At 41.9% G+C, this 26,538-nt stretch overlaps 1 protein-coding gene across 1 annotated transcript in view; it reads left to right on the forward strand.

The window, feature by feature from the left end:
• The window catches only part of FHIT (fragile histidine triad diadenosine triphosphatase), a 393,154-nt gene that overhangs the window by 298,910 nt on the left and 67,706 nt on the right, over positions 1 to 26,538 (forward strand). The window contains exon 4 of the mRNA XM_062500855.1: positions 10,874 to 10,942. Within this exon, the coding sequence (XP_062356839.1) occupies positions 10,874 to 10,942 (69 nt within the window). The remainder of the gene's footprint in view (positions 1 to 10,873; positions 10,943 to 26,538) is intronic.

The raw sequence follows: 26,538 nt of genomic DNA on the forward strand, positions 1-26,538 counted from the left end.
TAAAATGATCGAGTTCTTGTTTTAGCAAGTGGTCAATGGAAGATGCATTTCTGTGTGTTTATCAGTGTTGGCCTTGCAGTCATTCACCACGCTTAGGTGGGAGCTGTGCAAATGTTGCCAGCCACATAAGGGCTAACAAAAGTACTTTAAGAAGTTAATAAAATGTTTGAAAGAGGAATATTGGTACATTTTCTAACCTAACTTGAAAATACTACACAGTGAATAAAGGCAATAGAGTTCATTTTATTTGCACTCCACGGGTGAAGTTTGTGGACATAGTATTATATATCCTTTGCCATTTTTAGCATATTTATTTGCCAGATTCAGTCAAACCAGGAAGGACTTCAGCTGAAGTTAATAATTGTGTTGCCACTGGCTTGAGCAGAAAAAGAACTGAAGCAGGGTTGGATATCATGAAAGATGGTGAGAAAAATCCTAGTTATTTGGGAAGTCAAGAATGACAGTAGTTTTGCACTGGTACCTTGGGAGAAGATGTTGGTCTGTATAGCTGTTTTCAGAATCTTCAAAGGTGTAAGTGCTGCTACCACAGTGTTCTGCAAAGCCTGATCCAACAGCTGCTGGAACCAAGGAGTTGTTGCAGGAGTTTCAGTCCTCTTTGTGTGATGCTGTAGGTGCCCTATGAAATCTGATTTTCAAGGAGGCTGTTTTGTATCCCAAATTGAACACTGAGAGGGGGAAGTAAGTCAAAGAAAAATGGGATTGACCTGCAGTCGCATGTTACAGGCTGAAAATCTGCTTTCTTCATTTTCAGCTCCGTCACTGATATGTCATTGAAATGGCTTCAGGTGACATGGGAGGAGACAGTGAATTCTGAGGGGGTTTTGGAGACTGGTACTGCTTCCCCAGAGGCTTCTGTGGACTGTTGAGGGGTGAAGACCTAAGTGGTTGTACATGGAATTTCAGGCATTGGTTCATACCTTAAAAATACTTCAAATGAGAGGCAAAGAACTTGTGAAATCACGCATATGCAAATAGCATTAATTTATGGTTTTATGTAAGATCTTATGTTTCAAGCTAATTGAAAGACAGAGGCCACTGCTGCAGGAGAAAAATATGAAAAGAAAACTATACTGAGACATAAAAGTGTTTCTGATCAAGTAAAATTCTGTTTCTGTTGAATGTTTTATTTTGTTCCAGTCACATAAATTACCATCTTTGAAATACTAAAACTCCCACAATCAGCTTTTTATAACAGAAAATAATTTACATTTAAAAGGTTTAACTGAAGCAGCTAAACCTTAGTGATGAATGTGCTCACTCGGCAATAAAACAGGGAAACAGCCCATGTTTTGGAACCCATAGCTGCTATATATAATTTTAATATTATAAAGAACTAAATACAGTCTAGTGAGTGCTACAGGTATGCACTGAGATATTTGCTAGCTCCTGGGAAATGTGTTCTTAAGGGTATAAAGTACTGACACAAAGCCTTGGAAATCTCCTTTAGCACTGATGGATTCTGTGATGAGAAGCAGCGTGGCTTGAATGCATTTCATCCTCCACAGAAACTTATGAACTTGGTCACCGTCATCAGAAACCATTTCTTTCTCAGTGCAGTAGCACCTCTCTTCCATCTTGTGGTGGGGATGACCCTGGCTGGACACCAGGTACCCACCAAAGTCACTTTATCAATGCCCTTCCTCAGCTGGACAGGGGAGAGAAAATACATCAAAAGACTTGTAGGTAGAGATAAGGATGAGATCAACCATCTTTTACTGTCATCAGCAAAACAGAAATTACTTTAGTTTATTACCAATCAAATCAGAGTAGGGTAATGAAAAATAAAACCAAATCTTACAACCACCTTCCTTTACCCCTCCCTTCTACTCAGTCTTGACTGCACTCCTGTTTTTCCCTCCCTCCTCCCCTCCAGTGGCACTGGAGGATGGGGAATGGGGGCTGTGGTAAATTCATCCTGCTTGTCTCTGCTGCTCCTTCCCCTGGCACTCTTCATGCTTCTCCCCTGCTCCAGTGTGGGATTCCCTCCCACAGAAGACCAGTAAACCTGCTCCAGCACGGGCTTGCCATGAGATCTGAGCCTTCCTTGGGCATCCCCTGTCCCGCTGTGCTCCTCCATGGGCTGCAGGGGCACAGCTCCCTCACCGTGTTTTGCATCAGGGGCTGCAGCAGCTCCTGCTGCTGCTCTGCCTGGAGCAGCTCCTGCCCCTCCTGCTCTGACCTTGCTGTCTGGAGGGCTGTTTCTCTCACATCTCACTTCTCTCTCTGGCTGTAGTTGCTTTTGCACAGGGCTTTCCCCTCCTCCTTAAATCTGTTTTCCCAGAGGAACCACCCCTGTTGCTGACGGGCTTCAGCCTTGGCCAGTGCTGGATCCATCCTGGAGCAGCAGGAATTGCCTCCACTGGACATGGGGGGAGCTTCTGGCAGCTTCTTACAGAAGCCACCCCTGTAGCCCCCTGCCACCGAAACCTGGCCACACAAATCCAATGCACATCTTTAAATAATGAAAGAGGAGACAGAGGGAGTGTTTTCATTCTGCAGGAACCTTCCCATCATCCTAGAAGACATTGCAGCAGTTGTCTAAAAGGACCACAAAATAGCCACAAAAATTAGAGATAGTGATTTCCCTCTCAGAATAACTGGTATGTAAGTCTTGTCTTCCCCCTGTCACATACATTCCTGATTTATCTTCTCTTCCTCTCCCCTACTCCCTGCATTAAAGAGGGAGTGGGCCATTGCTGCTATAATGCTCTTATTCTCTGCTAGAGCAGAGAAGATATATTTCAGTTTTATGCTCTCCTCAAATGTACTCAGACATACGGAAGAAATATCTTACAGGTGTTTGTATATCCTGCAGAGGCTCCAGAGAATTGAAAACCCTCTGTATTCCAACAATAATCTTTCCTTTGACCTAGTATGCTTTGTATCTCATATGGGAGGCTGAGTCCTGCCATTACTGGAGTCAGTGAGAAAATGGGTGGAAGTTTCAACAAAATGGGGATGAGACCCTGGGTGTTAATTGTGGGGCTGCAGGGCCCCATCGTGGGAGAAGCTGAGCACAGCTTTGTGCAGAACGACCACTCTGACGGAGCCGGATGTTCCTTGACATCTACAAGGTTTGCCTGGGGGATTTGGTCCTTCCTCTTATTAATATCAGAAAGTAAATTAGCTTTACATTGCCCTTCATATCAGACCTTTCAGAGGTCTCCTATCCTTTTAATTTACCCTGGGTCTCTGAGGGAAAAACCCAGTAAAAACACACCGGTATGATGATTAGTAAGCACATTTTATATAATTACAGTGCTGGCATCTCAGGGGGGAAATGAAAGTTTGTGCTGTCCCTTTAACAGGACAATTCAATAATCCTCTTAGCATTTTCTCTTTTGGCTGATAATATTTCACACAATTTTACTTTGTAAAATATTCCTAAAGGGAGGCTTAAGCAATAATGCACAGATTATGGAAATGACTCTCATTAAATATAGGCAGAGACTTCAGCAAAGCCATGAACTGCTTCTAAACATGTAACCCCCATTAGGAGCTTCATTTAAATGTTTATTCACAGAGCAGTAAATGTTTATTATAGAACATTTTATTGAAACATAAATTAAAGAAAGAACCCTAATTATATGTATCACAAGTGTTCAAACAATGTGCATTTATCAAGACTTAAATAAAGATCAGAGGTGAGGGGAAATGCAGTTGTGCTTTCGTTTGCATCTCAGCAACACCAAATTTGCATAAAAATACCTGGGCAAAGTGACCCTGATGGAAGGCAAAGGCACAGGGCCTCAAGGCTGGTGCTCTCCAGCTATCTCTGAGCATGTACCACATTCCGAAGTAACTTCAGAGGCACCTTCACCGGTCATTCCCATCTCAAAAAGGCTGGGGACTGCCAGGGTTTTGGTCGTTTTTGCAGAGTAATGGTGACTGCTCCTGCAGGTCTGCCCATCCTTCCCTGTGAGTGCTGTAGAGGACAATGATGGATGGAAGGGATGCTCCTTGGCCTGACCTCCCTACCACCATGCATGGACCCTCATTCCTAGATTTGCAGACCAGCTTGGAGGTTAGGAAATACAAGTTCAAGGAATCAGTCAACCTTTATTTCAAATTAGTTTATTTGTTTGCTGCCTTTCAGAGGATCTCTTCAGAGACATTCAAGAGATGCACATTGGGATCACCACTTCCAACAAATAGACTTACTACCCTCATTATTGACCCAGTTTTCTTGGGTTTGGGGCAGAAGGTGAGGGGTTGGCACTTCTCTTGCACGTGCTAAAGTTGTCTTCAGCCATGGAAGTTATAACTACAGATAACAAGTGGGTTAGAAAAAAATCCTTCTGTGCTTGTTTTCATGAAGTCTACATCCCTTTTCTAGCTCACCCACAGTTCATTTCTTTAAACTTCATAGCAGTTGACAAATGCATTATTTATTGAGAATGCTGAATCTGCACACTTCTGAATCTACACATTTGAAGATGTACTCTGCTGCAAGTCCCCCACTTGGTTTGGATTCTGATACATTTGCAAATTCTCTTAATTATGTGTTTTCTGTCCTGAGCAAGTATCTTGATACTTACTCTTCCAGCAGCAAATCATGGCATAAGTGTTGGTAGAGATCATTGCAAAGCTTTATTTTTCCTCCTAAGGGTGGGTGTACAGCACAGTGTGATGCAGATTTACCAAGTCTCAGAGGGCCCTCACACTCAGCTTGGTAGCACATGGACAGCCTTGTCTCCCAAGGCTTATTCCAGTTTCTTGTTTTCTTTCATTGCAGGCTCTTTCTGCACAACATTTTTAATTCACAGAATTTTGACCACTGCCTTCATGCTGTCAATAGCTTCAACCTCCCTGTTTCCAGTGGCTCTTTAGTCCATCCTTGCATCTGTCTCTGCTGTTTCCTCTGCTTCTGCCCTGGGCTTTCTGAGTCAGACATGGGTTTCCCTGTCCTTCCCTTGCAAGCATCAGTCTGTTCCCCTGCACATCCTGCTCTCGAGCCTGGCAGACTGTGCCACTCCTTTCCATCTGTACCACATCCTTGTGCTCCTTCAATAGCAGAAAAGCCAACCTCAGTTTTGTGTTTTAATAAACCAGAGCCAAAGGTGCTACGGGAGTGTGTCAGGCCATGCAGCCTCCCTGGATCTGGAGGAAATCCTCACCCCCAGCACGGCAGAGCTGCCAGCTGGGGAGGAGATGCCGAGGGCCTGCATGTGTACAGCCTCCTGCACAAGGCTTTAGTAAAGCTGGAAAAGAAAATGCTGACTCCTAGAAATGGGATAGTTTTGTAGGAAATGAATGGTTTCAAGCAGTTTGATGTTATCTTTTACTATTTTATAAAAATTAGCTGCTTTAAAGTGATCTGTCTTTGACTAATTTATAGCTGTTGAAATGGGGAGAAAAACAGTACTAATGCTGGCAATAATTTTGAGGGCTGTGAAAATTGAGTGTTTTAATTGTCTAAAACTCTTTTCCTAATATTGTATAGGACATTTAATTTTTTTTAAAAATTTGTTTCTTCATCTCAAACCAATTCAGGATTTGGAAAACCTTCAAGAATTCATAAATATTCACTGAATAGAAACTGTTTTCCCATGAAGATATCTTTTCCAGAACTTGCAGGTCAAGGGCCCTGGAAGTGGGTTTTCAGTGCCTAGAAAGAGCAGTTGTACCAGGTGTGCCTGAGGCTGGTGACACGCTGGATTTTCAGGGGCAGCAGAGGGAGCGCTTTCCACTAATGAGCTGTGGATATACAGGCAGGGCTTTCCATGGAATAACTCTCTAACAGGGACAATTGAGCAGTTAATCAAGAAGAGCAAACAAGGGCTCCATGGAAGCCCAGTTTACAGAGAGGACAAAATTGCCCTATTTTTCATGTGGCTATCTCTTATTATGGTTGATTTTCTTTATCGCCCACTAACAGTCTTACTTGGAGAATGGTTATTAGTTTGGAATTTCTACAGTTAATCTGGTAGTTTAGAAGAAGCATTATCACAGCCTCCCATAGGAAGCCCCTGTCTCTGTAATGGACAGGGCACTTTGCGGCATGTGAAGTCTTATGTGAAAACCACCATCCCTTTCCCCAGCAAACTGGCTGCTGAGTGTTTCCTGGCCAGCTGGTCTTGCTGCCTGGAGTTGCTGATTCCCTTCCTGTGAAGGCACAGCTCAGCCATGTTCTTCTGCAGGTGTAGGGGGAGCAGCCCTTTGTAACAGTGGTGGGATCCAACAGCCCTTCCTCTGCCAATGTTTTGGAAGCCCCCCGTCCTCAGGGTTGTGTGACGCTTTGCCAGCTTTTATATATTCATGCTGTAAGAACATTTATTGCCGATAGACCCTGGGTGCTGAGCAGCTCATGCACAGACTGTTATCTCCCTTTCAACTGGAAGCTGAGCTTTGTTGCTCTGCTAACCAGCACAGCAGCTGAGTGAACACAACATTATGTCCATGAATTATTGCAGGCAACACCCATGTCCTCCCCAGTGGTGTGTGGCAGGGTCATCTGCTCTTCACTATTCTAGTCTACCAGGGAAATCTCTTTCAGTGTCTGTTTTTGTCTAGTATTTTCACTTTAAATCCAGTGCAGTGGTGACATGTTGGTTATTTGACCATAATTCAGTATATAAAACCAGGAACATTGCTTTCTGCATGGCCTTGAGAGCTGAAGTAAAACTCACCTGATCTGAATGCTTGTCTCTCCAACAGCACATGCTCCAGGTCTTTTTTGCAGAGGCTTTCTGGGCATTTTGCAGCCCCTGGTTCACTGGAGAGCAACTTTAGTTGTATAATCCCACAAATGCCTGTGATGAGGCCAGATTTTGGCAGTGGTGGGATGACCGTGCTCCAGCGTGCCCATAAGCAGCCCTGTGCTGCCACAGTCCTGACTGGAATGCCATGGAGCTCATCAGAGCATCTTCTTGCTGCAGTGGGAGGCCAGAGGCGTCACACCCTGGCTCTGGCTCATTAGTTCTCTGTGGCACTACAGATTTATTCCTTGCAGTACATTTTCTAATGTTCTTGTTACTCTGGGTCTAAAGGTCTTTAAAAACCTTCTCTTATGAGTGATTTTGCATCACCTGGTAATTCTCACCATTAGGAACTTCTCAAACTGAGATTTTATTTACAGTGCAAAGCAGGGGGGCTGCAGTTCCTATCTTAGAAAACTGACAGTCTAATAATTTTAATTTCGAAGGTCCTATAAAATCCAGCTCCCACAGCCTCTTTCCAGCTACTGCTGTTCTAGATATCCCTGTCTGGAAATATTGTCCCTACTATCAGAAGCAACTAGTGGGGCTCAGGCATCTTTAACTCTCACAGTGTCCCCCACCTGGGGATTTCTGCTGCAGCTTCACGTTGTCACTGATGTCACACCCAGTGTCAGTGTCCTGCTTCCTCCATCAGTGCCTGACCAGCAGGGAATGGAGCTAAGCCATGCAAGTGTGTGCCTGCATTTTTCTGTCCTAATGTGGGTGATATTGATTGGTCCATTAATGTAAATGTCTTGCCTGTTGTGTGTTGCTTTCCTTGCTTATTAATCAAAATAATGCAATATGAGGGGAAAGCAATTTTTTAGGAAAAAAATGAAATACCATCAACGGTGATTGAATACAGACTTCTAGAACGTGATGGGGCTGTCTGCCACCCACCAGGCATGAGGATCCCCACAATAATGAGGGGAAAAAATGAAATGCTTTATTTTGACCATTTTGGTCAATGTTCAGGTGTTCAAGCGGTGTTTTGATGGAAGATTTGCCTAAATCTATTTGTTTGGTTAAAAAAACAAAGTATCCCAGTGTTTTGTTTGCATCTGACGTATTTCAGTCAATTGCAAATGTATTTTTTCGATGTGTGGGTTTTTGTTTTGCTTGGAAAACAAATGAAAGGGAACTACTTTAATTTGTGTGCACTTTGAAGTTATTCTTGCTCCTGCCATTTAGGGGGACCTGCCTATAGCCATCAGTGGATGCAAAACACTGAGATATAAACAAAACATCCAGGATGTGAATATTCCCACTGAACCAATTCACAGGTTGGAAATTGAGCTGGTGCTTAAGTGCCTTGGTGGATTGAGGCTTTAGCAGTAACAACTAGTACTAAGGAGTAAAAATTATCAATTAAAGATCTCCTAATGAATCAAAGTATCAGCCACTCTGAGCTGAGAAGACCAGAAGCTGAAAGGCAGATTAGAGAAGGTGTGAAATCTCCTTGTTCAGTGTTTCTGACAACGTGGTAGCCACAGCTCTGTGCTGCTTGTATTTCTTGGTAAAACTGAAGAGAAGGGAAATATGTGAGGCACTGTTGCTGATCCTGTTTATTTCTGTTATACAGACAGTGGGGAGAATCCAGCTATTTATTTCATTTCCATGCACAGAATTTAAAAAAAAAAATGATTACTGGAAAAAATTACTGTCTTTCAAATTGATTGTTGTTACCTCAAACCTTGGGAGTATTTGTTTGCTTTGTGATACAGCTGATGGATTCTGCTATGCAGCCTGGCAGTGTGTGAGAACATAATGCATGTAGTAAAGGTGACTAACCCCTGAGAACATCCCCACTGATGCCAAGTGGTCCATATGCTGTAATAAACACTTTTTCTTCTTTTTATTCATGCTGATCACAAGAGCCCATTTTGGGTAGAAGATCACATTAGGCTCATTCATTACCTGCTGTGCTGGTCTGTGCATCTGCAGTGCAGCATCTCTGCACTGAGCTTTGGACTCCATCCCTGCGTGTTTTCTGATATTCCAAATTGTCTGTCATGGGTATACACATCTTCTCCTGTGTGCATCCTGGAGCACTCTGCACCAGAAATAAAAATTATGCTCAAAGGTGGCTAAACTTCTGGGGAATGTGGTTGTTGATAGGTGATGTTAGATTTTATATATATCATCAAGAGAAATTCCTGCAAATTGATATTTGTAGCACTGCTATGATTCCTTGTAGCAGAAGAGAAGGAAACTGACTGGCGGAGGAACTGACTCTCTTCTTAGGAATAAATTTAAAATCTGATGAGAACAACAGGTGTGAGACAGTAGTGAAATTTTACAGTATCCCTGCCAACTTTAATCTGCACTTTTATTTTTCTTGAAAGTCTGTCCAAAAGTGAAATTTCAGGCCTAGGGCTACTGAAGACCGTCTTTAAAGTTGCTTTGTGATTTTGAGCAATACATCATAGGAGCAGTGATGTTCAGATGATACATTGCACTAATACATCACAGGAGCACTTTAGCTCTTATGATATATTAGTATAATACACTATCAGAACACTATCACTGATATATTACTCAAAAACACAGTTTTTGACCCTCAAGAGTCACCCTCATCTCTAGTCTGAATACACTGAAAGCTGTGGATAATGATAAGAATAAGAAATCACATATTCAGTTTCTTGAGGATAAAGCTGAGGAAAAAAATAGCATGATATTCGTAATATTTCATTAACTGAAACGTCCTTGTGTTTTCATTTTATTCACTGAGAAAATGTTATTATGGATAGAAGCTAACACAATATAGGTGTGTTTGAATTTTCTTACAAATAGGCTAAGAAAACCTTTTTAGATTCCATATTTCATTATAGACTTAAGCCAAGTTTTGAGAATGTTTCGATGAGGGGCAGGAGTTTCAGCTGATTTCTACTCATCAAATTGAATCAGGTGCAAGCTATCTAAATTCTATGCAAACCATTTGGTGCTGTTTCTGATGCAGTCATTTTATTTTTTATAAAAGAGGATTTAGGCACCATCTAAAAAGATCTGAAGATGCATAAATATGCTCTGTCACTCAGATTATTTGTTGCCTCTCCTCGCTGAGGTGTCGGGGTTTTCTTTCCCTGAAGAATTATTCTCAGTTGTTTTTCTTTACTAAAGAGAGAAAGACAAAGGGAAAAAAAGAAAAGAATACTTTGCAATGTTGTTAGTAGCTGAACTTACTGCAGAAAAAGTATTTTTTCCACTAGAGTTTGGGTGTTGAGGATCTTGAATTACCCTTCTCTTATGGTATGAAGAAAGCATCAGAAAAAAAAAAAAAGATAATAGTAATAACACAACATTAAGATGCCAAATAATGTATTTGTTTTCTTGCCCATAGTTTTGTTTGTTTTCCCCAGATCACCTCAGCACTTTTGACAAAAACACATCACCATTCATCTCCTTTCCAAAGTGGGTAACCCAAAGCTGCCTGTGCAGCTCTGCTGCCCCGTGGGCAATGGCCCTGTGCCAAGAGAGGGACAGGCTCAGCCAGGCTGGGCTCCTAATCCTTGTGCCTCACGGGTTTTGGGCCACCTGGCGCTCTGTCCCTGCAGGTGTGTCCCCAGCATGAGTCTTGTGTCCCCACAGGCTTCAGTTTGTTGTATCTGGGCTACAGCCTCCAGGGAGGAAATGAACCATTCAAGTCTTTTTAACCTTGTGAGAGGCACTGTCCCCTTCTGGCAGCCTTTCTAGCCACGGGCTGTCCGTGGTGTGGCAGCAGCTCCTCTGTCCCCAACAGGGACCCCTGAGCCCAGGCTGCCCCCATGAGCTCCCCACACATCCCATCCCCAGCACCTCCTTATTCCCTTCTGTTCTAAACAACGCTCAGCTCCAAGGGACATTGTTATTTCAGAGCTCTGGCTAAATATGTCTCTGACTGACAACTATGAATAATTCTACAGAGCCCCTAAACTTCCAGGCATTTCACTCTGAAGCTCATATAATACACCAGGGCTGCTGTCTCATGTTTTTCATCTTTTATATTCTCCAAAGAGCTGAGATACAGTTATGGAACAGGTTAATGTATTTTCCTCTGAAAATAATGCTGTGGGAGCCTGTGCACAGTTATTTGTGTGTGTTGAGAATAATGCTGAAAGTTCAGAAAAGAAAGTCATGAACTTGATAATCATCATTATTTTGTTCCACGTTTTCAGCATGTTCATGTCCATGTGCTGCCAAGGAGGGCTGGAGACTTCAGCAGGAATGATGATGTCTATGAGGAGGTAAGACTTACGTTTAATTTCTTCTTCAGAGTTGTTTTTGCTGTTAGTAAATTGCCTTAATGGTCCAGGCCCTCCCATGGTTGGAGGGATGAGATCTCTGCATTTTTATTGCTTGCAGAGATCCACCAAGATCTATACTGGAATTTCCTTGTGAGCTCCCTCTCTGTTCTCTTATTTTGAGGGCACAAGGAGAAAGGGTGACCACATGGTCAGCCTGGCATGCAGGGAGAGTGTCCTGCACTGGCTGCTGTTCCAACCAGGGAAAACACAGGCAGCTTGTTACAACTCAATCACAAATTGCCTTCTGGCCTGATTTTTGTAGGGCTCTGCTCAGCTCTGGACAAATCACATTGTAGCCCCAAAGATGGAAATTAAAAAGCAACTCTGCATGTAGAGGGAATATCTGCATGTGTGCAGATTGTGCAGCAGAGCTCGGCTCATGAGCTGTTCCAGTGTGACTGAATCACTGGCTTTTGTTTAAATGAACAATTGTACTGGCATTAACAAAAAGTTTTCTCCATTTTGACAGCTGTCACAATGATTCTATGAAAAAATCTCACTATTGTTAAATTTACGGCTTGCTCTTTGTGGGTTTGGTAGGATCCTCTATCTGAAATATGACATCTCCTTCTCTTTCTGAAAGTAATTAATATAAACTTGTTCAGTGCTACTGCAATAACATCTGCTTGAAAGAGACACCATGACATTTTCTGCTTTTGTATTTTTTCCTTTGTGATATCTACATGATGACAATTCCCCACTCACAAAAAAAATTGGTGGTATGTTTTAAAATTTTTCAATTACTTAACTATGCAAAAATGGAGAAGAAAGCATATTACTGACAAGTTATATGAAGTGTAGTGCCTGAAAACCCCACTAATAAGGGTAAAACCTTAATGAGACTGCTGAGCAAGGAGATCCAATGGAAGTAAATGAAGGCAATCTTCGCTGGTGTGGTGGTTGAAGGAGGCAAAAGTTAACACCAAAAGGGTTGTCAGGCACTGGAAAAGGCTGTTCAGGGAAGTGGTGGAGTCACCATGCCTGGAGGTATTTAAAAGATGTGTAGATGGGGCTCCCAGGGCCATGGGTTACTGATGGAGCTGGCAGTGCTGGGTTGGTGGTTGGAATCACTGGTCTCACAGGTGTGCTCCACCTAAATGACTGTGTGGTTCTATGATCTTTTCCTTTTCACATGTGTTAAGGGGTTTCAGATGCTGCATCAACCCATCCAATCTCTTTCTGTCATATTTGCAATTCAGTTTGCTGCTTTTTAAACACAATTATTTCTCCCTTGTTATAGCTGAAAATAAACAGGCAAAACTAATGAACTAAGCTATATATTTAGTGTTGTTAGATGCAAAAGAGTGGCAAATTGGGGAAGAATTTCTTTTTTATTTTGTCATTTCCAATTATAGCAATTGTAGGTGTTGCTTTTAGCAAACAGGAAGCATAAATATTTAGACATAGATGTGATAATGTATCTTTTAGCAGAAGAATGTATAGCCTCAGAGTCTAACTAGCTATTCTTGAACACCACAGAGCTAACACACTTTTGTACAGACTGTAGCTGAAGAAAGATTTTTTTTTTTTTAGGATGCCTGGGAAACAAAAGCACATTTGCTGCTATAAAAAGTTTGGTGCTGATTTCTATCACTGTCTGGATTGAGGATGGAGGGACTTGAGCAATTTCCTATCATAAGTGAATAAAGCTATTTTGAAAAATGAAAAAGGGACAAATTATTGAAAATACAGCTGACTTTGGAAATCATTTGGAGTTTATGTCAGTACAACAAAAACATTTTGATATAATGCATCTCTGTGTGATGTCAGCAAGTCATACATATCCTTTTGACAAGAAGATACTTTAAAAGATTTAGGAAGATATGTAGATCATGGTGGGGCAACAGGCTGGAAATTGCCGAGGGATAAAGTACCATTAGGTGAGATGTGGGTGCTGGAGATAGCTTTAAATCTAGTTTTCATGAAATTTGTACTTTAAAAATCCAAAACCTGTTCATAAATGACACTTCATTTCCATGTATTTGAGTGATAGATGGAATTGTATTTTAGGCAGCAGAGACCACCTTCCAAAATCATCCCAACCCTTTTCCTTGCAATGTGTGATGTGGAGGCTGATCAGCCTCCCTCAAACAGTCTGTGCAATTGCAAAGATAAATTGTGCATGTTGCAGTGCCTGGTTTAACTACCACAGCCAAAGGTTCAACAGCAATTGGGAGCAATTTTCACAGGCTCCACGACTCAGCTCTGGTTCAACATGTCTTTTGCAAACCCCTTTCTACCTGTAAATGCCTATGAGTCCTCCAAGCTCTGCAGTTGTCATCTGTGTATGCTCAGCAGATTGCTGATAAATCCCACTGCTCTTAGTGTCTGACAGTGAAAGGAATGCCCACGTGTTGAGACATCCGACCTCTTAGGAGACTTCTAGAGTTGAGACAGCCAGAAAATACTTGCAATCTCTCAGTGCGTGCTTAATTTCTCCCATTCAGTTTTGGAGTGACCACTCTTCTGATGGAAAAGGCAGAAGAAAGCATATCAGGTTGTTCCCTGCTTAGTCTGTTTACTGGGCTCTGAGATCTTCAGGCTTTTGGCTATGAAGCTCTGACACAGCCCTGTCCAAAGCAGCTTTTAAGTGTAAAAAGTATAATTAAAGGTAAGGTGTTTCTTAGCACTTGTATTTTAATCAGGTATCTGATAGACACAAATGTCTGCTGATTTCTAGATATATTTTTAGAACTGTAGTAGTGGAAAATTAATTGTAGAAGGAATAGAAGAGGGGCTGACACTTCACAGCACCTTCTCTAAGGCATTTCTTGCTAGAATGTGTCACTTAATATTTCAGGTTTTTTTACCTCAGTGCATATGAAAGGAGTACTGTGTGATTTTTCCAAGATATAAAGAGAATGTCTAATAGTAAAAAACCATCTGCATTTAATATTTTAAATGTGTTTCCTCTGCATCTTTGCAGGGCTGTTTCTTGGTAGGGTATTTCCTGGGAAGTGTTAGCTCTGGGCTCACTGTAGTGGACAGCTGAAGCTATTGTTTATAAGTTCTTACATTTCTCTGAAATTATTTGAAGCCTTATCCTGCAAGTGTGAACATGTCAAAGTTAAATTGGTCTTACAGGGCTTTTTTATAGGATCAGGCCCTTCATCTTTTACTATTGCTAGATTACTTTTCTCATCTTCATTTTGGGTAGTTCTTATTCATTGATTTACTTTATTTCTTGAACAGCAGAACAATAGCAGCTAAATATTAGGAAAACTTTCTATTAGAATAACAATTTATACCTCTGTGTATTCTGTTTGGTTTGAAAGAGATTATATTTCACTTTTTTTTGATCAAGGAACTTAAAAGTGTCTTATCAAGTAGTTGTTTGCTTTGAAGTAGATGAGATCTTTGCTATTATAAGGATATGTCACAGTGACTGGTAAGAATTTGGTATGAATGAACATCTTTACTGTAGAACAGCCCCCTGGGTTGTTGCAGTCAGCACAAGTACTGCATTTGCTGGAGGTCATAGTGTCCAAGACATTCAAGAACATTATCCTGAAAAGTCTCAGCATTTCCAGGCATCTGTGGGCAGCCCTCATTCAGTGGGTGTTTGAAAAGTCCGTAGCACAGCCTGTCCCTCGTCTCCACTTTGTGGTTAGCCATTACTGCAATATAAATAACATTCATCATCCTTTAGGCTGGCAGGTAATAGCTGTACTGGGCCAGGGACGATGGGGCTTTCTCAGAAAGGAAGACTCAATCAAAACTCCGCACTCCTGTTGCAGTGCTGACCTCAATAAGTTAATTTTGAGGCTGACAGACTCAGATGGGTAAGGGCAGCCTGGCCTCTCAGTGAAACCCTGAGTATCCCTGGCACGCCAAGGTGAGTTTTGTGGTGCACACCCTCCCCAAATTCTGTGTTTCACTTGGTGCCTGCAGCCTCCTGTAACAGATGCAGCTGCCACGGTGATGCACATCCAGGGCTGTGTATGCAGGACAAAGAGTACCCAGCCCCCCCACCAGCCTTGCTTCATGCCCACTTCATGTCACTGCCTGTCTTCAGCTCCCAGCCTAGACTGGAGAGCACTGGAAAAGGGGAAAGCTTGAAAGAGAGAGGTTAACCCAAATCCCTGTGTCTCCATCCTCCTCTGCCTGCCAGACCTGCGTCATGGAGCTCCTGTAATGAACCCGAGTGAAACTTCCTACTGTGAGTTCTTCAGTAATTTATGAGATTTTGTAAAAAGCCAGCAAAAGAATTCGCTTCATGCTATCCTCCTTCCCCTCTGGCATTCAGGCAAGCAGTGAGAGAGTCACTTAGGAAAAGATACTCTGACTTAGTGATCTCATTCAGCACGTTATGTTAAATCATTTCAGCAAGAATACCTATTAGCAATCATTTCCAGTTCCAGGGAGGATGAAGGAGGCATTTTGGCATATGAGTCAAGAACCTGCTGGGCTGTTTCTTCAGGCTGGCAAAACAGGGGAGCTGTGGTGAATTCCGAAGTTTAGTCAAACAAGGCTGAAGTTTAATTCTCCCTGAATGGCTTTGACTGCGACATGCCATCACTCCAACCTGCAGACAGCATCCTGCCTGCTACTGGGCACTGAGCCTGGCAGAGGGCTGGAAACCTGCACAGCTGCACTGAACTGCTTAGGCTTAAAGGTAAGGTGTGAAGAAAAAAGATAAATAAGCCCTCATCCAGGTCCTATGAGAGAAAATGGAAAGATGCCCGACAGCTCCTGTGAGCATCAGATTGAACTATTCATGAAAATTAATGGCATGCAGAGCTGATAGGCTGTTCCTTGGCCTAAGAAGGATATTGTACCTTCTGGGAACATATTGCAGCCTGCTGGGAGATCAGTCTGCTGCATCTGAACTCCCTTGGGGCCAGACCCTGCTCTCTCTACACCCTGCATGGTTAAACCCACAGAAAAGGACAGAAGCAGCAGAGTCTTAAGTTTTGTGGGGTGTTTTTTTAAGCTCTGGTTTTTCCCAGATACAAGTTTATTTCCCAATCTTCTGATGCAGCAGCAAATAAATTCTTCCCAGTAGGCTTCAGATTTTACCCTGGTCTTGCCAATGTTGCTTTTTCTGACTGCAAGCATCAGAGGAGGTTCTCCTAGCCAAGCAGTATGTGCCTTTTGCAGTTGCTTCCCAAGTCCTGTCATATTTTAGCAACTCCAGAAGGGCATGGCAGATGAACTGTGTGTGAATATTTCCAGCTGAGAGTATTGCAGTAGAATCTAGAACTGTGCCAATAATTATAGTTTTGATGTTGTAGATGGATGGACAAAATATAGTTTTTAGTTAACCTGAAACAATGGGTTTCCCCCCCCCCCCCCCCATCAGATTAATTTCCTTTTTGTTTTTAACAGGTTAATTTATTTTCTGGACTATAATGTTTTGTCTCATTAGGATTGGAAACCCCCTGGATAATGCTGGCATGCCCTGCAAGCTTATTCCATGCCTACATGAGGCAAAGCTGACAAATTTTTCAGTAAGGCCCTGTAGCAATATTGGGAGATGTCCCATGGCCACATTTATCTCCCCAGATGAAAACCCCATTGTTCATGGTATTTTCTGCCCTTTCCAACCCTGTGAGGTGTTTCTTAATTTGGCACCTGAAATCTCTGAGACCTTCCTCTATGCTGTGTGTGTTGCTGCATTTACTTTAAGATAGCAGGATATTATAATCGGATCTGATTGAGAGCCATTTCATTCATTGTGATGTCTTCCATAGGATCTAGAGAAATGGAAACAGCTGAGCTATAGAAAGGAATTAGAAGTATTGAAGGTTTCCCATTAAGGCAGGCATCCCTCATGATCACACACATACCCTTTACACCTTTTCTGGAAAGCAATGTACATTTGGCATTTTACATACCCTGGATAAGCCTTATTGCCCTCTACTCTGGTGTCTCTGCATGCCATCGTTGCTCTTGATGCTTCTTACCCTGTCCTGCCTCAGGGATTTTACAGTCATTGTCCTCCCAGGTTGAAAGATATTGGCTGCCAGGAACCACTTACATTTCATCTATAGTATAGTAGATGCAGATTTTTGTGATCATTGCAAAGGATCTCTTGACTCCTTGTGTAGGATGTTTATGGTGTTTAGCTCTGGAGTATTTGCTCTTTTGTGTCCCTGATGGTCCCTCACTGGCAAGTGACTTTGTGGCAAAGAGCCTCCAACCAAGGACAACTTGCTGGTAAGATTAAAGTGAACACGGTCTCTGAGGCCATGAGTCAGTGCTTGTCAGTGCTTGGACCTGCTCAGATGCTTCCTGTGTATTCCCAGTCCTGAGGTAAAACTGTCTTCGGGTCTCTGCTTATCCTTTGAGGGAGCGTAAACTGAATTCATGCTGGTGGGGACGACATGCCCCATTAGTATCCTAGGTACTCAGCTTTTTGGAATTGATTATATGGAAAGCAAACAAACCTATCAGGGAGCTGCCATTTTCTAAAGAGATTCCTTGACAAATTAAAGCACTGCCTTAAACTTAAAATGAAATGCTCCCTTGTTCTCTTTAAGGTTCAGGATATTGGAGCAGGTAGTTGCTAAGCACAGATCAAATCATGCTGAAATCCAGTGCAGACCTGGCAAGGGTTAAGGCCATAGGAGAAGAGAAGCTGATGGTAAAATAAGGATACAATGAGAGTGGGTGTTATCTTTTGTTTCCTGGCAATGGTTTTGCCAGGAAAGCAATGAAAAGTAACTGCAGACCTGTTGCCATACTGGGGGCAAAGAAAGTGTTATTTCATTTTCAGAAAGGAAGTTTTAATAATGCATTGCAGCAGAGTGAGAATTTAGTTTAACAGAGTGTTAGCATAATTGTGCACAATTTGGTTTTATTTAAATACATTAGGCACCATTGTTTCTTTTCCACCTTAAGGATTGACTTCGGTGCTAGGTTGCAGCAGTTTTCCTTAATTGCTTTAATCCTTGGCCTTAAGAAAATGAATACTTTAAATTTACACTTGTTAAGTACGCTGCTAATGAAGAACAGGTTTTAGCAATCTTTGGCAGGGCCCAAACTACATGTAAAAAAAAGAGAAAGCACAGAGGGGAAAAAAAAAAAAAAAAAAAAGAGAGAGAGAGAGAGGGAAAAGCTAATCACCAACCATTCTGTTAATGCTTATTTTAATCATCTTGCCTGCCCTTGCTGGCAGACAGAGCCATTCGGCTGCAGAGGCAGGAGGCAGCGATCGCCTCAAATGGCACTGATGTTGGGAATTGGGCCCGGGAGGACAATTTGACTTGTCAGTTTATATAGACATAAAGCTTCATTGTTGTGCACAGACACAACTGGCTTTTTAAAAGCCTATTTCCCTCCTGATGATGTGAGAATCTGCTCCCCTCTCTCCTACTGTTCTCCAGCCCTCAAATTTATTAGATAGCATTTGTAGCCCTGCTCAGTTTCTGTGGTGCTGTAGGGGCAGGTGGGGTCCAGCAGTGCCAGGAGCACATCACAGTGACCAAATGCCCAGCTTTGAACCACAGCTACCTGTCGGGGCTGGGGGAGTAAAGAACTGTGCCTGCACACTGGGAGATGTCTCCTCAGACAGGTTGAACGTACTGATATCCCTGATGGAATATTCTCTGTGGAATTAAGTGTGTGTTTTCAAACATACAGGATGCTCAGGAGAGAGGAGCTAACACCATTTCCTTGAGGGGCAGAAATGAAACATCTCCAAAATTCAATTAATCACCAGAAATGTATGATCTCTTTTCAAAAACAGTTCATGCCGCTATTTTGCATGTGCAGGAAACTTTTATCTTTCTGACAACTAAGAGTTGTAGTTAGCAAAGTGAGCTTACAACTTCTTTTGGCTGCCTGTGCCTCCCCATGCTGCAGGGAGCCCCTGAAGGGTTTCAAATAGTGCAGTGCAGCATATTTCCCATTTCAGCTTTTGTATCCTGAAAATCGGAGAAAGTGACAACTGGTGCCCACATCGAGCAGTGGCATTTACTGCTCCAAGGAAAAGAAAGCTTCAAAATTCCACTTGGCTGAGTTACAGCCTAATTACAGCTATGCAAGCAAAGGTATTCCAAAAAAACAGGGAAACAGGGAAGCAAGGCAGCCTTTGTCCCACTTTGCCCGGATAGCTGCAGCATTGTGTATGAGGTTGCCAAATAATCCCTTCCTGCATTTAATTGCAGAAATTGATCATAAGTTTGTGGTAAACATATAAGCAAATCCAGCTTAGTATTTGTGTCTCCCTTCTGCCTACGGAAATTAATTCTGTGTACTGGTATCTTGCTTCTAGGGATTGTAATCTCTGTGGAAATGGGAAGGTATTGCAATAAATAGAGTTTTAATGGAAGGCCTGATTTAGAATTTCTCTGTTCCTTGAACAATCACTTTTTTCTTTCTTTTTGTAAGGAAAAAGTCTGATCTCATTCATTACGTGAATGTCTTTGAAGGGGCAAATGCACACAAATGCCAGGTCAGGTACAGCATGGGCTCTATGCAGGGTTCTCTTCAGCTGAAGCATGATTGGGAGCAGTAATTGAGATTAGCTCTGTAGGAGATGGGCCTCTACTCTCTTCCTGGCTTTTTTCTCAGTAAAATCGTTGCATTTAATGCATTTATGAGTAGACTATAAGTGCTAGCATACTTTCTTCCTTGCTATTTCCGTGGGAGGCTTACTGAAGAAATAACAATACATAAAGCTGCATAAACATTTAAGGTCTTCAGTGCCTGCTGCCATTGGCGCTTTCAGATTTTCTATTTGAAGATAATTTCATTTCACACTTTTACATCTGAAGAGTTGGTTTTTGAAGACCTCAGAGTATATATTTTTAAAATGTATATAAATGAAGTTTCCTCCTGCCTCTGTGAGTACATTAAGTAACAGTACTTGCAGGTCTGATGCAGAGAGGTGAAGGGACCTTGTGAAGTCCTGGAGTGAGTCGGGGCAAAACTGCTGAGTGCAGATACACCCATGAATCCCTGAACAAGCAAAAGGTGGATTGATCACCCATCCACAGCTCATGGAGTAATGCAACATATGAAGTCCTTGCTCTCCTGTAGGAAAGTGTGGTCCTAAGGCAGCTGGTTGATATTCCAGGATGTGCTCCCCAGCTTTGAGCAACATTGAAAACTGGAATGATTCTCAAGAACTTTGCTTCGATTATTGGTTGGGTTTTTTTGTTGTTGTTTGGTTGGGGGTTTTTTTTTGTTTGTTTGTTTTTTGTTTTTTTTCCCCTGAAGAATAATACTACTGGCATTTTAAAAGTCAGATTGTCACCCCATAGTGCACTGGCTTTATTCAACCAAGGCCTGTGAGCAGCAGCAATTGCTGCTCTCTGAAGGTGAGCACCTCAGGTATTTTAACCTGAGTTGGCATGTTCACCCAGCTGTAGAAAAGGGGGTCTATCTTCACTGGTATAGTGTCTTCTGGCACATGCTTAAGGGAAAAAAAAAAAAAAAGAACATATCTATGAAATGTTCCGGCTTTTTGTCTCCAGAAAGGCAGATTCAGGGGGTCTTTTGCTATAGGTGGATTCTCAGGTGGTTTTCAAAAACAAAAAAAAGACAAGCAAAGCAGCCACTGACTTTCACCAAGAGTCAGATGTCTAAATGCCTTAAAGATTTTGGAAAAGCCAGCCCTTTATCCTCTGCATTTGGTTGCAGTGGCAATATTGACACTCAATAGGATGCTATTGGCATGTGATTTTCTCTTTTCATCTTGCACAAGGGCATGAGGCAGAATTGCCCTCTGCTGCTGTGTGAGCAGAGGAGTTGTGGATTGATGTATCAGCACTTAGTGTTTCTGGGCTGTTCTCAGGAACATGTGCAAAAGGGAAATAACAGTAGAGCAAGGACACTTCTCAGGTTAGATAATGTGCTCCACTGACATCCTTTACTTTGCTTTTAAGAGTGATAAGCATAATGAAGCTGAGAACAATCTGTTGTTTTTCCACCACTTTTAGCAACCTCTTGTCATTTTAAGCTGCTGATGTTTCTTCCAAGGTGCTACCTGGTGATCCTTTTTACGCGTTTATTACTGTTGCTTCTTCTCAAGAAATAAATTTGTTGAGAGTAAAGAAAGTTGCTCATTAGGGCAATGTAATTAAAGGAAAAGTAGACATCATGCCAAGTTCCGTTTTCTCTACAAAGCACCACCTTGGAGATTGCCTGAAACTCAATTACTCATTGCTATGCTTATTAGGGAGAACAATATGCTGAAATGATCCCTACTTCTAATAACCTTGTTTTCTACATGTGAATCATGTTAATACTTTCTGCTTTAGTGCCTTAATGACCATGTGTAAAATGGGTCTGTTTCTAGAGGGGGAATAGGGAAGGTGGGCCACATGGTGGGTGTTCTCTGAATTGCCATTCTCCATGGAGAGTTTCTTGTTTCCTGCTGGTCCACAATAATTTTGTGGCTTTTTTGTTTTTGTTTTCTTTTAATTACATGGAACAGTATTTATTAACAGATTACATCTTGATTACCAGATTTCCTCTGGTGAAATGAAAATGTTCATCCTCTGCCTTGCTCTCTCCCTTTGGGGATAGGAGTGCTCAGTATCTTTCATGTCTCAGTCTTTTCTTTGTTACATCATGGCTTCACCAAGATAAATAATTTCTACAGCAGAAAGCTGACATTAACACTTGCTAAATAACCTTGCTCTGATAATCAATCTGGTGCCCAATTTTCTTCCTTGATGAGCTACCCTGATACCTTCCTGCTGTTATCCTAAAATGGTGTCTTCAGCTTCTGTGTACAGGCTGTTCCTATGGCCCCAAAAATTCTGTGTACCTCCACAGGTGTGTTAGAGGGAGCTGAAAATACCAGTATTCTATCCAGGGCTTTGGAAGAGACCCGAAGCCATGAAGGAAACAGGATGCACTTCCATCCAGCCCACAATACAATCACCCTTCTTAGCTTCATGCTCAAGCCTTCTCCTCTAAACCTGCAGGAAACCTTCATTAATATGGTATTCCATCAGAACTGAAGGACAGAACTCTTAATAATTCTAGTAAGGACAGCTGAAATTGCCATGGGAATGTGGGTAAATTGCCTGAGGTTCAAGCTCTGTGGTGGCCAAGTTCCCCTGAAATTCTTTGTCAAAAATGCCACAGGCACTCATAAAATAGTTGTGTGCAAACTTCACTTTTGATCAAAATCATGGAAGGATGCGGCTGAATGTTGAAAATATCTAAGGGAGAGAGAGGAAGGTAATTTGTTCCTAAGCAAAATAGCTTGTCTGGCAAAGCTTCACTCCCAGAGTGGAAAAGAACTGGAGAAACGTAAGGTTGTTCTGTCTTGGTGCATGTCTCCATCCCTGGAATTGTTTAAAGCTACATGGGATGAGGCTTGGAATAACCTCATCTAGTGTAAGGGGAACCTGCCCATGACAGAGCCGTTGGACTAGATGACTTTTAAGGTCCTTTCCAACCCAAACCATTCTATGATTCTATGACAGGAAGAGGAGGCTAGTCCAGGAGATGAGTTCAAGTACCACTAGTCTTATATATCATGGAAGACATGTATCATATTTACCAACTACGTCATATGAATAGTAAGAACCCACTGTTCCTAAGAAATGCCATGTCTTCATCTCAGAAGGAAATGCATGGCAGTGCAGTTAACCATTCCTTCTCCTTCTTTCATGTCAGAATATTTCAGTCCTTTTATGCGGAGCGCGAGCAGACATGATTGAAAAGGAAAGTCTTACCCTTTGATGTTTATTTGTTGCATTATGCACTTTTCATGGCTCTATTATTCCAGAATCCTATTGAGCCCTTCATTGGCAAGTGGAAATTTCCACTGCAGTCAGTTGGGTATTTCTGCCTCTAAATCACTTAATTTGGCCCCTGATGCTTAACTTGGGGCCAGATTATCAAAAGTGTTGAGCAGCAGCTTTCTGAAGGCTTAGCACCTCCCACTGAGGACAGATTTTGAAACTGCTCTACACAGAGCAGCTCCTGTTGTGACCCTTTAAGGACAGATTTGCAAAAGAACTCGGCAGTTCCATTTCACCAAGGAGCTGAGTCCTTTCCAAAATCTGTCCAGCTCTGCTTAGTGCCAGGCTGGAAGATAAGGACTTTTGAAAATGTAGCTTTTAGCAAGCTCTCTGATGTGGAAAAATACTAAGTTCCAAACATTGGAAAGGACTTGAAACAAATGCTTGCAAAGAGTAAAACCTCTACGTTTCAAGATGTGCCAATTTTATTGACTGATAGAGGGGCTGGAAGAAAATTTTGGATCTGAACAGGTTTTCCCATAATTGCCCACTAGGAGGTTTCCTGCACATTCTCCTGCAGCAGCTGCCAGGCAGGATGCTGGGGCAGAGCACTGCTGTGCTGAGGCAGCACAGCAATTCCTGTGTTCTCAGAAATGCATTCACTTAGCAAAATGTGATTTGTAAGCAAAGTAGCACAAAGCAGCCATTACTCTTCTACCAGTCTTTCTGGGGAATGAAATACACAAAAAAGCCAACAAAACAAGACCAAAAAAATAAAAAAAGGAAAAAAGAAAATTTATTTATTTGAGCCTTATAAGAATGGATTGAATTTTACTTTTGAAATTTTGGACCCAGGGTTACCCTTGCATGCCTTGTTGTCCAGAGAGCCTTTTCTGGTGTGGCTACAAGAAAAGTCTCCACAGAACAGTTTGTGCAACCTTGGAAGCTTCTGGGTTTCTAGGTGAGTGTTGGTTCTTCACCTGAAAGTTGTTGTAGGCAGGTGGCGATGAAAGCTACGATGCAGAGAGGGTATTTCAGTATCTAAACCTCATGACTTTAGGTTTTAACCCTAGGCAGCACTTGAGCTCCCAGGAAGGTAGCTCTGTTAGACTTTCGTGTTTCAGAAAACTGAAGCTGCACATCTTGCATGTGTGTTCTGGAAGGTGGGTGGTTCCCTGCCCCATGGGAGCAGGCAAAAGGAACACTGAAGCCTCAACAGCCTCTTCGGGACCAGTGCAAAACAGACATTTGATTTTGGTCTCCTGTGCTGCAGGAGCCTCAGCACATACAAACGTCAGTCCTCTGAGATCCCTTGTGAACATAGAATGTGCTTTTCCTTTGCTTATCCAGCCCCACTTTGTCATAAAGTACTTTTTAAAATAATTAAATAGATGTAAAAGAAATAAAGCAAAGGAGGAGGCGCATGCTCGCTAAAAGCCTTTACTGCTGTCACAGGACTGTGCAGCTTCTGTGATTATCCCTTGCCTTGTTCAGCAGTGTATAATTTAATGATTGCATCCAGGGCATGCTATTAACTTTCTTTTCTACTTCTGCGACCCCAAAGCTCATTAATTCTTTTTACTATTCCCCACTTGACACGTGTGTATTTGTATGGGGAGGGCAGTGGCTAAAGAAGTGTTATGGATTTCGTATCTTTGCTTCGTCTGCCACATTATAGCAAATGACAGTTGATTAGGTCTTTCTATAGATCATTACCAATTGTTTTCTACCTTGCAGATGCTGCTATTACGACAAATCTATCATATCCTAGAGATCCTATGCAGCTTGTTATTTCTGTGTGATTTATTACACTCGCAGTAGAAATGTTGTTAGCGAACATTGGGGAAGCAGTGAATATATTGAGAAATATCAATGTATCCTCATGTTCTGGCTTGCAGTGACAGTCAGTGATCCATCTCACTGACACTTACCTTGTTAACATTTTGATCAGATGGCAAATTTGTCATTTTTCCTGGTAACAAGTATAAGTTTGTACAAGAATTGCAGAAACATGGGGAAGATAAAGGGCCCCTCTCTTAGTTTTTTCCAATGTGATGTAATCAGTAATCTTTCTGGAAAATGAAATAATTACTCTGTGAAAAAGCTTATCCACTAGAAAATGTGCCAGTGTTAGAAAGCTCAGATTTCTCTTCATTTGGGGATTGAATGAGTTCTCTTTGCAGCCATTACTGACACGTTGATTAACACACCAAACCAACAAGAAATGATAATATAGAACAAAGAGGTTTACAGTCAGATTTCCTCTCCTTGATTGTACTGTGGAACACAAAGCTCTTGCAAGTAAAAGGGAAGGCATTATCTCTGAGAACAATGGAGTACAAAATACTACAAACAGAACGTTCCAAATTTCTTCTAATCCTCACACTCAAAGCTTTTTCTTAGCTGGGCTGTCAGCTCCACAGCTTTCCTGTTCCAAAGAGTGGGCATGAAAACTGTGCTCAAAACACAAGAGGGCTACACAGGGGGAAATTACAGCCCCTTATGAAACAGAGTCATCTCAAAGAGCCAGTGATTCATCTGACAGCCCACAAACATGGGGAGGAGGCAAGAAAAAGAATGGGGTGTTGCCTCTGGAGAAATAGAGCTGTTTGCCATCTCCATGCATGGCATTAATAAGGGCTTGCAAGGGAATGAACGTGGCATCACTGACACAAAATCATAGAATCAAAGAATCATTTAGGTTGGAAAAGATTTCTAACATCCTCAAATCCAACCATGAACACAGCACTGCCAAACCACCACTAAACCATGTCCCTGAGTGCCACCTCTACACACCTTTTACAAATGGTGGCGACTCAACCACTTCCCTGGCAGCCTGTTCAGTGTTTGACGGTGCTTTCAGTGGAGAAAATTTTTATTAATATCCAATCTAAATAAGCCTGGACAGAGGTTGTGTGTTTGACTCAAGGTTCAGTTCAGGACCAATCTAGAATAAACCCTGTATAAATAGTCCTTATTTCAGGACTTGCATGGAAGTTTCTTTCATTCCAGTGTTATTTTCAGTTTTATCTAGTGAAAACTTGGCTCCATTATTTCAAATTGCAAGCACCAAATGTAAGCTCTCAGACAATATGATGAAACAAACCAGGCGTCAAAGAGTTCTTTATTTTAACTTGATAGATTAAAAAATGCAGACCAGGTTGGTCTTGAGAGTAAGTGGATGAGAGTTGAATTGAATTGATACAGCTTTTCATTCTCATCTTCACTAAATGACTTGGGAGGTCTGATCCTCAGCTGGGTTTGGTTTTATCTTCTTGCTGCTTTTCTAACTTTCTTTATAGTGTATTGTCAGGGTGTAAATGTTGTGAACAAAGGCTCATATTGTATTCAGAGAACACACACAGAAACTGAATGCTGCTTCAGTTGTGTCATTTTGGTCATAACAGTATAGCTTGCAATTGTTTAATTCTTCTAATGTTATGCATAGCAATGCAAGAGTTCAGGCATCAGAGAACTTGAGGAGCAAATCAGTGTTTTGCATCAGTTTGAGAAAGCACAGTGTCATCTTCTAGAAAACCTAATTGTTTTTATTAATATTTAGCATAGAGAAGTCTATGTCTAAGAATACAAGTTGCATCTGCTTGTTGAATTGAATGAGTTACTGATTTTTCATTTCCTTTTATTTTCGACATCCCATTGAATAGCAGAAAATGTACAAGTACATATTTTTTTATAGCAATATCTCTTGGACTGAAGGCTGTGCATCTTACAAAGCCACTCCTCAGGTGCCTGGCTCAGGGGAGGAGGTGAGCAACAGCACATTTGCTGTTTGCTGAATTTTAAGTTGAGACCTTTAGCAGGGAGACTGTGAGGTGCAGCTGCACCAAACTGTGGAGGCCAAAGAGATGCAGGAATGGGGGTGGTGAG

Source organism: Cinclus cinclus, chromosome 12 (assembly GCF_963662255.1).
Source record: "Cinclus cinclus chromosome 12, bCinCin1.1, whole genome shotgun sequence".
Classification (NCBI taxonomy): Eukaryota; Metazoa; Chordata; class Aves; order Passeriformes; family Cinclidae; genus Cinclus; species Cinclus cinclus.